At 40.0% G+C, this 14643-nt stretch overlaps 1 protein-coding gene across 2 annotated transcripts; it reads left to right on the top strand.

Annotated features, from left to right (window-relative positions):
* Window positions 1-3038: 3038 nt before the first annotated feature.
* LOC582208 (centrosomal protein of 78 kDa) lies at window positions 3039-14176 on the top strand. Of its 2 annotated transcripts, none has more exons than XM_011662270.2 (11): window positions 3039-3213; window positions 4404-4654; window positions 5611-5786; window positions 6266-6442; window positions 7559-7733; window positions 8139-8252; window positions 8966-9030; window positions 9471-9754; window positions 10152-10368; window positions 10933-11198; window positions 11697-14176. In XM_011662270.2, exons 1-11 carry the CDS (start codon window positions 3209-3211, stop codon window positions 12871-12873), a joined length of 2907 nt encoding a protein of 968 aa, XP_011660572.2. In that variant the 5' UTR covers window positions 3039-3208; the 3' UTR covers window positions 12874-14176. The 2 variants fall into 2 exon arrangements, with proteins under 2 accessions (XP_011660572.2, XP_787261.4); XM_782168.5 differs by having other exon boundaries at window positions 10149-10368.
* Window positions 14177-14643: the final 467 nt, after the last annotated feature.

Genomic DNA, 14643 nt, shown 5'->3' with positions numbered 1-14643 from the left:
TTTCAATGAAGCACCAAATGAATCAGTACTAAAACAGGGTTTAACCTTTGTTATGCGGAACAAAACCTACTTTGATTCTCCTTGTGTTTGTTCGGAGGTCTCGAAATCCTTTGGAATAACGCTCCCGTTTGTTGAAGATGTCTAAAGGGATAAAGCCTCCCAATCTTTAGAATAAAGCACTCTGAAAACCCTTTTGAATTGAATACCGCAACAATAGACAATGATGGCAATACCCGGTAGCATTGCTTGATCCACTCTAGGATTCATTACGATTCAATTCCCCACCCCTCCACACAATTGCACGCTCTTTGATTCTAATTCTTCGTTACCTTTTATCCATGAAAAAGAGGTTCTAAAGCCCCAGTCCCATATAAAGCCGGACCAGCACGGACGAGCACGGACCACTCCGGACCATCCCGGACCATGGTCTGGGGTGATCCGGGATGGTCCGGGATGTTTTGTCAAAAAAAGCGTGATGCTTTTAAGCTACAGTCCCATATACGTCCCGGACCGTCCCGGACCGTCCCGGACCATCCCGGACTCCATCCGGGGTGATCCGGGATTCGGTCCGTGTTGACACCGTGTTGGCACCGGGGTGGTCCTGGATGGTCCTGGATGGTCCTGGGCGGTCAATAACTCACTCCCGGACTGCCACGGATCAACACGGACCGCCCCGGCGCCACTACGGATGACCCCGGACCCAGCACGGTGGCTACACGGATCACCCCGGATCAAACTATTGTCCCGGACCGTCCCGGACCACCCCGGCAGTTTTTGACCGTCAAAAACATCCGGGGTCGACTCCCGGACCGCCCAGGACCATCCCGGACCATCCAGGACCATCCAGGACCATCCAGGACCACCCCGGTGCCAACACGGTGTCAACACGGACCGAATCCCGGATCACCCCGGATGGGGTCCGGGATGGTCCGGGACGGTCCGGGACGTATATGGGACTGTAGCTTAAGTTTGCTTCTACAGATGTGAAATCCCTTCTAAATAATTGTCTGCATACATCGTGATGTAAAAGAGATATCCATAAAATATAGCGATTGCCTTTAAATCCGAGAATAAAGGATTTCATTATCACTCTATATCTTGGCTAACTAGTCAAAATGTATTCAATTGAACAGTGAAAGTTAGTCTTTCGATTTTTGTTTCTGTTAATGGGCACTGCCACTCCCAGGGGGTCACTCTCATACACAAATCCTACCCACCCGTGTCCATCAGTGAAATGGACCCTAATGGCGTAACGCACCTTTTCTGAAATGACCCTTTTTAAAGAAAACGTCGATCCTGAAAAGGTATCCTTTTGGGGTTTTTGTGCTATCAGTGCTTGAAAAACACCCTTTTTGAAGGAAATGTAGACGACGACGAACCTGTGAATCTGAAAAGGTACCCTTTTGTGGGTTTTTATGCGATCAGTGCTTGAAAACCACCCCTTTTTAATGAAAACGTCGACGCCGCCGTATAACTGAAAAAGACACCCTTTCGCCGCCTTTTCTTTATATGTGTGTATTTTGGAGGAACCCCCCCCCCCTTTGGTTTTTTTTGTTTGTCTTCCTACCCCCCCCCCCCCGCTTATTCAGCGACTGGCTGAGTCGTTGCGATTTTTTGGGGACCACAAAAAAAAAAAGTGTCCTCTTACCCCCCCCCCCCCCCCCCCTCCCCCCCCCCTCCCCCCCCCCTCTCCGCTTATTCAGCGACTGGCTGAGTCGTTGCGATTTTTTTGGGACCCCCCCCCCCAAATGTTAAATGTTAACCCCCCCCCCCCCCCATTGAAATAATCCTGCGTACGCGCCGGGTAGCCAGTCATGTTGGAAGTGACCCCCCCCCCCTCCTATGGGCTGCCACTAAGCTGCCAGTAGCCGCCGCACATGTAGACTATCTGTTTCTAAATCTTGTAGTTCGACATTGTAACTTTACAGTGGCTGTTAAGTTTCTAGTCTGATAGTGAGATTTTAATAAATGTATTTATCAGAGGTGTCACTCTTATTTAAAAAGGGGGCATTTATCAGAAGGAAAAAGGGCACTTATTAAATAGAAGGGGGGCACTTGTCCAAATTAAAAGGGGGCACTTATCAGAGGATAGAAGGGGCACGCATCAAAGATAAAAAGGGGCACTTATTACCCCCCCCCCAGAAAAAAGCGCATTTGTTAAAGTAAAATGGTTACCTCTCAGACTTGGTTAGGGCAATTATCAGAGGTAAAGGGACACTTATCAGAGTTGGTAAGAGGCATGCACTTATAAGAATGTGGAACGGGCACTTATTTGAAATAAAAAGGGGCGCTTAATTATCTGAGTAAAAGGAGGCACCTTTTCTATGTATAAAGGGGCACTTTAGGGGGTTTAAGTGCCTGACTATAAATTTTTAGGAATTTGTCATTTTTCCCCGGCCCCCCCCCCCCTCCCCACTTCGGGGTCGGAATGACCGCATGCATGTTACCAAAATGTCCGGTAAAGGGGTACTTTTCACGCACCAAAGTCCGGCTCGTAGTACACAAAATTGACTTTACACACCAGACTTAGGGGGATGTTTTCAAAAGGAGGGAACATGCATATGCGTACCCTAAATAACACTGAGAAGGGAGGGGGGCGGGCGTTTTTCAACAAATGCATACAAAAGCTAGTATAATTGATTTTTTAATCTTTTTTGCGCCAGAAAATTTGAAAATCGCGCCGGCCGATAATTCGCTCAGTGAAGAGGGGGGGGGGGGGGGGGGGTAGTGAGCATTATTTTATTTATTTGGCCCTCGAAAATTTGAAAAATCGCATCCTCCTGCCCCCTTGAGCACCAGGGGGGGGCATCTAAACAAAAAGTTAAATTAACTGTTTTTTACAGGGTTTTTTTTCCTAGGGGGGGGGGGGGTCGGCCCCGGCTCGCCCGTGGATCATCCACTGTCTGACTGTCATCATCATCATTATCATCTTTACCATCAATATCATTGACAACATTGTCATCGGATTCCAACATTTCAGCCAACGTCAGCCGCCGAATCGCTAAGGTTAAGGGCGCCATCTACGGCAGAATGGGAAAAAGTACTGGCGCGGCCAGCAGTCGAACTTCAAAAAATTGCATTTTTAATTCTGAAATTATTATAACATTTTAGAGATCATAAACGACCAGACCCGTATCTCTGCAAGAACGAGTTATCGAGGATGATCTAGAGCATATATTGTCAAATTTTATTGTTCAACGTTGGTCTCATGGCGTAAGTAACTTAAAGTTAAACTTGGTTATCAACCACAACAACAAAAGAGATTGTCGAAGATGATACTAGACATAGCAGCATTAGGAGAGTATAGGAGTAACTCCAGGGAGCTCCGCCGCCGATGGCGTCGGCGTCGGCGATGCCGGCGCGGTGGAGCTCCCTGGAGTTGCAGTAGCACTTGTTTGTGTCTTGTCACGTCAGTGTTGTGTTGATGTCAGATGATAATAACTCGGCTCACAGTCACAGTGAAATAATGTAGACAGAAATATAGTAACCTTCTAGTTCTACTTCTACTTCTACGACGATACTCGGCAGGATCCATAAGTCAGTAGATCTAGTGCTGAGGAATAAACTAGACTCTATCTACCGGTAGGCGGTAGGACGTAGGCCTAGTTCTTGGTCTAGATGCTGGGTGGAATTTGTCATTTGTCATGTCTGATCAATAATTGTTTGTTTAATCAGTTGAGTTAATCAATGTCTGATTTAGAATAACTTCAGACTCAGAGTTCAGTTGTCTCGTAATCTCTCGTTTAAGATAACGGCTGTTTTGACTTTTGTCAGGAAATTTTAAAATTCATTGGTGCTACTAGTTCAGAAGTCTATCCAGACTTTGACCCGGAACTCCGGTGAGGAGATGCCCTACTGAAACATACCGGAAATTGACTAAATCTTCATCAATTGTTCAAATAATGATCATGATTTAAAACTAAAAGTTGTTATGTTTCTTACATGTTTTGTGTCAATTTTCTTATCTTTTTTTGAATATTTTTCCTAAAAAACCAAGACTTATTATATTATATACACGCTTTCTCATGAGATTCACAGCAAATTTCGGCACAATACAATTGCATACCGTACCGACGGTCAGGCGCGTAGCCACGGGGAGGGGGGGGGGGGCACATGCCCCCCCAAATTTCCAAGATCGATTGAACTTTTTTAGACCCCTTTTTTTTACCTCGATCGATTACATGTATGTGCCCCCCCCCCCCCCCCAAACATCAAACTCTGGCTACATGCCTGCCGACGGTCAGTGGTGGGGTGTATACGTGGCGTGTGTTATGAACTGCAGTCGAATTGCAGTCTGGATAGACTTCTGAACTAGCGCCAATTCAATAAACAAGCTTTGAGCTTTGTAGCTTGAGGATGAAAAATACTCCATGTACTTAACACTATTATTAATCTTTCGGAAGTATGATAGAAAGTGTAAAAGCAAGACAAAGAGGGGCTCAGGACTTTGAAGGCTACTACAGCCAGCTATGTGCTCTGCAGGATTCATGTCCACTGACCGCAGTCAAGGCCCATCTGGACGATGGGGTCCTGGACCTGAACGCAGATAGGGTACGGCAGCCTGACTGGATGCCCATCATCAATGCCTTACGTATCAACAGAAGCCTGCAGTTCGTCGCATTCAGGAGTTACTTTCAGAGCAGTAAGCAGGACGGTAAGTGCTTCTTGAACTCTGTTCTATCCCAGACACATGGATGAGACCAACAATAGACAACAAAAAAATTGCATCACACAAGTGGCATGGTACTGTCAATTAATTGTTGAAGTTGGTTTGATAGTGTGACTGAGTTCACTTGAGGAGTTACTTCAATTTTTTTAAACTCAGGAGAACGAGAATTGATCAGTGATTACTGATTAACTCATTGATTATTATAAAGTGTAAGATTACTCTGGTTACTGCCCAATCAACAATGTTCAGGAATGTTACTGTTAACTGTAAGAATGTCATTATTAACATGAGACATAAGGAGAAGTACCAGTAAACTAATAAAGAATAAAAGGTGAAATTAGAATGAGATCAATGTAGAGTAATTTAAAATTCTTGTTAATTTGAAGGGAAAATAAATACTATTCCAAGATCCTAGTGGGCATTATTTAATTTGTTTTAAGAAAATTGATTTCTACTGATATTCATCCAGTATCAATTGATAACAGCACTTTTATGCAAGAAACTTCTTTAAACCATTTCTATTTTCATGAATTACTGTCGAACAGAGACTGATCATATTTACAGACCAAGGTTCATTTCACTATGAATATAATGTACAAAGAAAGCGGACAAAATATACAGTTCCTCAGGTATACAAAAGAACATCCCTTCACTGCTATTATGTAAAAATGTGTAGAACAGGTGAATATGCATGTGACACCTGTTCTACACATTTTTACATAATAGCAATAAACGGATGTTCCTTTGTCTACCTGAGGAACTGTATATTTTGTCCGCTTTCTTTGTCAGTCATATTCATAGTGTTTACCTCCCGCCGATTAATTACTTTAGACTTTTTATTCAATTGTTTTTTACCCATAACCATATTCAATTATTCATATAATATATTTTTTGCATTAAGACTTCTACTTACCATTTCCTTTTTCATTAATGTTAAACAGACCAAAGGTCGCATTTACAGACCCAGGTCCGACGAACCCCGCCGATCAGATCAAGAGACATCACCCATCGTCTGTGTATTGCACTGAGGGAGTGCCTGGCTAACAATGAACAGCTGCAGCACCTGGAGTTACAGGGCTTGTTGCTGAGGGAAAGGAATGTAGTGTCACTGTGTAAGGTAAGCATGGCTGTCAAAAATTGTATGTCCAACTCTTAAACTAAGCTAGAGTTCCGGGACATGTAATGTCAATAAAAGTAATTTGTACAGGATCTCAAAGGATATATGCCGTTACGGTGAAATTGTAAATGAATGTCTTTATATATTTCATTGTCATTTTGTCACATTTTGCTGGTCAAAACAATGCCATAAAACGGCTTTTTAAAAATATGATTAGCACATCTAAGTATAATTACTAAATATTAGGTTAATAAGTGTTTGATTGAACATTGAATCTAGACAATTTTTATGGAACTGCAGTATAAGGAAATCTAAGTTTATGCTTAATGTGATAGTCCACTATCCATTCATGATATGTATTTTTATTTAAAAGAAAAGAGTAACTGGAGATGACTCTTGAAGTCACATTCAATGACCAATCATGTTGAATGACCTTTCAATAAGTGTATTTATATTTGACTGATTTCATCATTATGCAGGGGCTAGCAAAGAACAGATGCCTACAGCACCTCTCTCTGGAATACTGCCGTATAGGAGATGGAGGTGTGGAAGTGTTATGCCAATGCATCAAGAATACACCAAACATTGTGTCTCTCAACCTCACAGCAGCTGGACTCACATGCAAAAGTGCAGATATGATAGCCAAGCTAGTCAAGGTATGTACATAGTCCATGATAAACTAAGAAGCTTTATCCTTTCGTGCCCAAATGTACATGGCAAATCCTGCGTACATTACTGATAGCCTGGCCAGACATACCTTCTGCACCATTGTGTAAAAGGCATGTTTTGTGTTTTCTGTCCATTAGACTATCTCAGTTTGTTACCGCAGTAACGTGGGAACCATATATGTTAGTTTAACCAAACTTGGTTCAAATGGGCATTGAAGCGTGAAAGGATGATCTTAAGAGATTTACTATTCAAGAGGTCACATGATAATAAAATTATAAAAAATATCTTTATAAATAAGTTTTTACTTTGATAACTTGAGAATCATTGAACAGGTTTCAACCAAACTTGGCACAAGTATGTATAAGAATCAAAAGATAAACTAGATAGATTTTGATCATCAAGAAAAATTGGCTTAAAGTGACTTGGTAACATTGTTGAAGGTTGATGAAAAAAATTGCTTAATTTTTGTATAAAATGTTACTTACTATATTCCTTCTACTCTACTAACCCTCTGACATGCAAAAAATCCTGAAAAAATTCTCAAACCACGAAGATATCTATGGTTTTCTTTGAAGGCGTCGATATACGGCACCCTCTAACAGTGATTAACAGTAAATTCTCCCAACCATTTTTGAATTTCCCAACCGTTTTTTGATGGAAAAAAGACATAAAACGGGCTATAAAATATCTGTCAACACTTAAATGTCTGGAATGGAATGTAGAGCCATTTTATTGCTTTGTGACGATTTCCATTCACCTAAAATGTAATAAAATTGTAAAAGTATAGTCGGGAGAATTAAGGAATTGATCAGATCAGCTTTTCCCAATTTGTACCATGAATAATGGTCTGTTTTCACTCAAATTTTCAGATTATCTTTAATTGTACATCTAGCATTGAAGTCACTACCTTAGCACCACTATCTCTCATCTGAACAATTTTACCAAGTCCCTTTAAATGTATATAAACAACAACAGATGGACTGTTTAGAGTTGGGTTCAAGAGGTCCGATGCCAAAGGCCTGGTGATTATTGATTACTCGTCCAACCTGAGGCATGTTAGAGACATGTTCACATTCACACATTGATTTCATTTCCCGACATAGCATCAAGCTACCAGGAGACATACAGAAGCATGGAAAGACAGCTTGAGATACCGCCGACCTGACTTAGATCGTATGCCAGGGATACGAAGAATCACCATTAACAATAATCCGCTCCTCAATGATAAAGGGGCTATGGCACTGGCTGAAGCATTGAAGGATGACCTTTGGCTTAAAGGTGAGGATGAAGATCTTAGTATGGTGATACAGTGAAACCTGTGTATAAAGGCCAGGTAGTTTGTGTGTGTATGTGTGTGTATTGGGTTTTTACAGATGTGTTTCAATCAGATATGATTATTTACGTCTGAGGACCGACCTTTAAACGTCACCATCCGAAAGACGTGACTCAGTTTCGAACCTGCGTCCTAGGCTGAATCATGTACAGGTCCCTTTAATATGGAATTTACAGATAAACAAATTTCATTGTAAAACAAGAAGGATATTTCATTCACTGTATTAGAATTAGGCCAATTCCTTTCTAGGAAGACCAATTAAAGCGATTTTTTTCTTGAAATTTGGTTATGCTACAAGTTATTTTTCTCACTTTGTACATTTGATAACTAAATGTTCATGCTTCTCTCAGCTCTTGACATGCAGCATTGTGGTATATCCAACGTAGGAGCCAAGGCATTTCTTGATACTTTGCATCAGAATACCAGCATCGTTGTACTGGACCTGAGAAGAAACCCTTTACTAGGTAACATTTTAGCTTTGTATTTCTCTTCATTTCTCTTCTATAATTCCTTCTGCTCGAAAGCCAGAAGGGTTTTCAATCTATGAAAGTATGAGAGTTGATGTCCTTCTGGCTCTCAGTGGATGATTTCAAGATTAAATTTTACTTAAGGAAAGTTACTTCTTTGTTTGGTAATGATGGCATTAAACGTTTTGTGTAGCAGCTATTTTTCTACACACATTATTAGTGTTGTGAGAGGGAAGTGTCAACTTATGATAGGATCTTAGTTGATGCATAACTTACAGAACCATCATCTCATATGTACACCAAATTTCTGTTCATATATGTGGAGCTATTCAGCACCATTAAAGAGGCTATCATAACATCTATGATAGGAGGCACGATAGCTCAGTCAGTAGAGCAGTGGTCTCGTAATCCGGTGACCCGGGTTCGAAACCAAGGCGATGCGCTAGTGCCCTTTGGTAAGGCATTAATCCTCATTACCAGGTCCCTCGGAGAGGACCTAAAGCCGTTGGCTGTCTGGTTGCTTACTTACAAGCATTTATGCTTTCTTAGCAGTGAGGTAAAATAACCACCACCAACTATACTATACATATTTATTGTACAAATTATATATTTTAGATATTTTTTTTTATTTCTATCACATTTGTTTTGCTCTTAACTGTTCCCTCCATCTACTTCTACATTTCCCCTTTTTTTCTTTACCCATCTCATAGACCAAGATCTCTTGAAGGCCATCATAGAACAAGTCATGATCAATTCAGGAGGACAAGAAATAGAGGTCAGGACATCTTAACTTTTATTGTTTGATCTTAAGAGGCATCCATCCATTTCTGTTTATCACATCTGTACAGGAGATTCAACAGACTATTTCACACATTTATGCTTACCACTTCAGTATTTGGTTGGGTGTAAAAGTTATAAAGTCCAATTGCTATAAAAGTAGCCAAACAAAAAAATACATGGAATATTTTTGTGACTGTGCTACTTGAGAACAAATGAGATGATTTTGACAAGACTTGACTCGAGCGTGTATGAGCATGAAAGTTTAGATTCAAGAGATCAGATGCCAAATATCGCAAAGTCATTGGTTCATTGAACACAGTTGGAGGCATATTGAAGATGCAGTCATATTTATATAGTCTTTCCTGTTGGTATAAATAAATATTATGTAATCTAAACAAAGTCAAAGAAGTATGGATTTTTTAAATACATTTATAGTACAAATGGCTGAGAGCAAGGAGTCCTAATGGGTCATCCTCCAAGCCGAGGAACAAACGGAAAGTGAGCCTAGTGAGGACCTCTTCCATCCAGATGAGAAAACCAAGCACCAGTAGGAGCAGGGTGAAAAGTACATCTTCCATTAAACCAGAGAGAAGAACAAGGTCCAAGTCTGAGAGCGGGATTACCATTCAGAGTTCTAAGATGGACATGGAGCCTGTTCTAACGAGACCTGGTCCAGGGTTTGTTCCCTGGAGAACAGCCGCTAGAGCAAACCAAAGAAGGTGAGGGAGGTCATATTCATATTGCCATTGCCTTGACCACTGTCTGTACTGTACAAGATACTACCTTGTTTCAATGTATTCAAAGGGTTGTATGATACATGCTCTGACAATGATCGCTCTGTAGTGAATTACCTGTACTATGTGAGTTCCTAATTTAAACTTGGGGTCAAACACTACCTAACCTTTAACCTATGTCTAAACCTAATCTAAAACCCAATAGCATTTATAAACCTAACCCGTGTATCTGTGAAGAAACAGACTGATCGTCGCCGGAACGCTGATCACCTATGCAAATATTGTGTTCTAGGAGCTAGGAAAGCATAACCTTTCATAGAGTTATCAATCTCGTTTGTTCTGCTGATTTATCAATCTATTTCCAACCATTCTCCTTCAGCAGCAAGAGCCTTCTGCATGTTGAACCTGGAAGCCCTGCTGGATCGTCTACACCTACTAGACCTGGAGCATCATCTATCCATGTACATGCTGTTAGTTCCAGTGAGTTTGATACCAGTGTCAAGGACAGCATGGACACACCCTCTACTTATATGTCCTCCTCTACAGGCACTGGGGCAACATATGAGGCTAATGTCAATCGAAAGATTAAAAATCTTCAGGTAAAGTAAATTGTTCAGTTCCTCTGTGTATGTGGTAAACTTTATTATATATATATATATATATATATATATATAATTTGTTCCCCTAGTGAAGATAGAAAGTTACCTAAAATTATAACATACAAGTTTACGTTGCGGAATTATAGTAGCTAGTAATCCCTACTTCAGTGAAAATATTTGTGATAATTCTCCAATTGAAGTACTGTTTTATCTTGTTCAGTTTCAAGGTAACTAGTTTATAACATGTTTTCAAATTAGTGTTATGTTGTTCAACTTAAAGATATTCATGTACCTAGAAACTTTAAAAAATGCTGTTTATGTGAAATCCACTGTGTAAATATTGTGCATGGATTGCAAATATTTGTGATAGCCATGTCATGGTTAAGTTTTTTTTATTTCAGAGAAATTATTATTAACATTTGAAGAAACAAATTGAACAGCTATTTACAGTTGTGGCTACAGAACAAGTTATTAACTACAATGAGAAATCTGAGGATAAGATGCTAGAGTGTTGGGAACACTAACAAATTCTTCTAATGATAACAAATGTTATACCCGACACAGGTTGAAGCTGAAGAACTGAGACGACGTCTGTACATTGAGAGCAAAGCGAGGGCAGCGTCTGATGAGCGTGTGATAGAGCTGGAGGTTGAGAACAGTCGATTGAAGCATCAGCTCCAGCTTCAGGAGGCTAGGGGTCCTACCTCGCCCCTCAAGAAGGGAGGACCAGGGGAAGGAGAGGAGACTGCGGAGGATGAGGCATTACTGGAGAGCATTGAAGAGTCCTTCCAGAAGTTCCATGGCTTCCTTGATCTTCTTAGAGATGCAGGGTGAGTCTGATGAAAACTACACTCTTTTAATCTTTATTGTTAAAAATTTACAAAACTTTCTTTCTTTCAGAACCATGAAATTAGGGAAGGAAACTGAATTGCTCTTCAACATAATTCTTTACAAAAGATGTTTACCTTTTAATTCAATTTCTGCTTGGTTTGAGTTAATTTTCTGCTGGACAAGGGCTTGTATTCATCAGGACATATTGATTCTCGGTCATGCAATTAATGTACTCACGGAAGCTCTTGCTGATTGACAAAAGAAATGTTAATAATAATACTGAGCTTTTCATTTTGTAGCTACACCAACTGGAAAAAATAGCATAGGTCATTACTCTTTGCAAATGCTAATTGTCTTGAACTAAATCAATTTCAGTAAAATGCACAATACATTAGGTATTTCTGCATTGAAAAATAATCCTCCATGGGTATCTTAACAATTCATCATTCATGCTGCAAACAGTTATTTATTGTTTTATTCCCATATATTTACTTCAGACTGGGTCAGCTGTGCACATTGGTTGGTCTGAGCTCACAAGACATTGGTCATCCTGCAGTGAAATCAATCTTGAAGGATCATCAGCCTTCTGCTCAACCAGGGTCACTAGGATCAGCTTCATCATCAACACAACAAGCCAATGGCATCTACCAGCCTGGAAACCTAATCTATTCCAATCAGCCAATGCAGCCATCTCCGTACAATGTCCCGTTTGGAATGATGGGTCCGATGATGCCTGGTATGCAGTATCCCAATCAGGTGTCTTCCGCAGGAGCAGGGCATATGAACTTCCAGCAAGCCCCTGGGGCGCAACCAATGAACCTTGGTGTCTATTCTCAGATGATGAACCCATACCAACAGCAAATGATGCAGGGTCAGATGCCACCGCATCTGCAGATGTATCCTCAGCCCATACAACAACCAGTGCTTGCCAATCAACAACCATCTTCTACCGGACTTTCAAATGGAGGTCCTCATCCTGCTCCATCCAGTACGTCTCAGTCACAACCTTCCAGAGCTGACAGTGCTGTCACATCAAGGGTGCCATCAGTACAAGTGACTGCATCTAGTCAAAGGTCTGCCCAGGTTACGTCCAAAGGTAAAGACATTCCTCCAGAATCCATGTCTAGTACAGAAGGGGTCTTCGTGCCTAGCATGGTTCAGATCTCTTCAAGATCGCACCTGTTTGAAGAGCAGAAGGAAACAACTGTTCTGCCAAAGCAAGAAGCACATGCATCAGCTGAGGCTGATGATGTAGAAGACCAAAACAGAGAGGATACCCATCATGATTATCTTGGAAGTGAAAAAGAAGAACTAGGCCAGGAACCAGGCCTTCAATTGGTTAAAGACTCTTTTGAGTCGGATATTGGAAACATCAGGCAAATGACTGAACTAGATTTTGGTGAGAGTATTGAATCCACTCCCAGGGTACCTGGAACCAAATACCAAATTGAAGACAGTCCCAGGGTAGATAGTGCCACACCCACTAAAGGGATTGGATCTCCTACGGAGTCAGATCACTCTGGAAGGGGGCCTCCAAAGGGTGCAAGCCCCACTCCTAGTTACTCTGAGGACTTTGAGGGTGGGGCTGATGAGGATGAAAGTGAGATCGGAGAGGATCTTTTCAAGGATTCTGAAGGAAGTTTGCCAGGATTAACCAGTGATGATGAATTCTAGGCAGAAAGACTTAGAAATAAATGTAAGCGTGATAGTTTTTATATCATGACTTGCTCTGATACTCTAAATCTACAAGTGTATATATATATATATGCGGCTTATATGCAAAATTATATGAAGAATTTGTTCAGTGCATTTACATGTACATCCTACAAATAGTAATACAAACTAGATAGTGTTTTTGCTCAGAAATATGAAAATGATGTTTCACAAGTTTTAATCTTATAATTCATCTTTTCTGTCACTTTCATCTAGTTTCAGCTATATTCTGAACCATGAAGGCTAATGTTAAATCTGGAAATTCATCACAACTGCCATATCTCTGATTACATTTTTACAACCCTCCTGTGTATGAGAGACATAACTTAAAAGATAATGTAACTCAACCAACATTAGCTGATAAACTTATTCAAACTTGTCAGCAAGTTCAAAAAATTGTAAAATTACCTGTATTTGATTATTTAGCAAGGAAAGCAATATCTCTAAAGTTTGTTGGGTAACATTTTCCATTACATTTCTTCAAATTTACTCGTGTTGCTGTACTGTGCATACCAGTAATATTGTAGAACAAGATACTTGAGAGATTTTTGTAAAGTGTATGCCATTCACAATGTAAGAGATAGAAAAGCTGTGAAAACTACAATGTTTTACATGATGTAACCTTTTTAGATTGAAAGCAGTCAACATCTTAACCAATTCCATAATGTGTGCAGCAAATCCCATCCAAATATTCAAGTATTGAAAATTTTGTTTGGACTTGGAAGATCATAAGATGTGTATACTTTTCTTCCCAAGACAAATATAATAATCCATATCGTGAAGTATATAGTTTGCGCCCATTTGATTGTATGAAACGAAGCTAGTTCATGAACATGTCCTTGATCTTTGAGACAAGTACCTACCTGATATGAACAAAATGAAGACCTTGGTACATTGACAAAACTGGACAAAACAAACAAATATTTAAAATATTCAAATTGTGCTTGTATGATTTAATCTCACTGTCAATGCTAGGCTTGATCAGATACATTATGACGTGTTAAACTGGCAAAAAGGCTGCCATGTTTTTTTGTTATGTGTAAGTGAATGGCAACTGCGCGCAACAAAGCTCCTGCTTGTATTCAGTGAGCTCCCTGTTACAAGATATACAGAAATGCATAGCTATTACACTTTACGCCGTCATAAAAAAATGCAACAGTTTGGCCTCTTCATATCTGAATGTGATGAATAGTTTAAACTGCCATGACCGCTTTTCACAGCTCCCCCTAACTAAAATTATAAAGATTATGCCTTAAGAACTTATTTTATCTAGTGCTGTAACATCACGGATATCTCCAATTCCGTTTAACCGCCTGTCAAAACCGGACGGTTTTCGGTTAAACGATTTATTTAAAAAAAAAAAAAAAAAAAAAAAAAAAAAAAAAAAATCATTTTTTTTTTTTTTTTTTTTTTTTTGGCCGTGTGAAAAAGCAGGAAGGTGATTTAACTGAAGGTGCCGATTTGTGCTTGTGAACTTGTCACAAATAATAGAAATAATAGTAACAATGTCATTTTAGAATAATGTGTAAGATCATTAAAGTAAATTAAAAAGAGAGGACCTAGGATAGAACCTTGTGGTACACCATGTGTTAAACTTGGATGAATATATATTGAGATCTATTACAAAGATTACTTTCAAACCAAGATGACAGACAAATTGGAGTGTTGTTCTAGTTTCCAAGTGGTAAGTCATCACACCGATTACTGAGCTGGGAGACATTGCCAGGCATA

The sequence above is a fragment of the Strongylocentrotus purpuratus genome, unplaced genomic scaffold (assembly GCF_000002235.5).
Source record: "Strongylocentrotus purpuratus isolate Spur 01 unplaced genomic scaffold, Spur_5.0 spur5_scaffold_6, whole genome shotgun sequence".
Classification (NCBI taxonomy): domain Eukaryota; kingdom Metazoa; phylum Echinodermata; class Echinoidea; order Camarodonta; family Strongylocentrotidae; genus Strongylocentrotus; species Strongylocentrotus purpuratus.
Note: the sequence above shows the minus strand (reverse complement) of the source record. Positions and strands in the feature narration are given on the sequence as shown.

Excerpts from the sequence above, each read along its gene's own strand:
- LOC582208 (XM_782168.5), top strand. Across the intron at positions 5,787-6,265 it reads ATGTAGTGTCACTGTGTAAG|GGGCTAGCAAAGAACAGATG; the intron begins GTAAGCATGGCT and ends ATCATTATGCAG. Across the intron at positions 6,443-7,558 it reads TGATAGCCAAGCTAGTCAAG|CATCAAGCTACCAGGAGACA; the intron begins GTATGTACATAG and ends TTCCCGACATAG.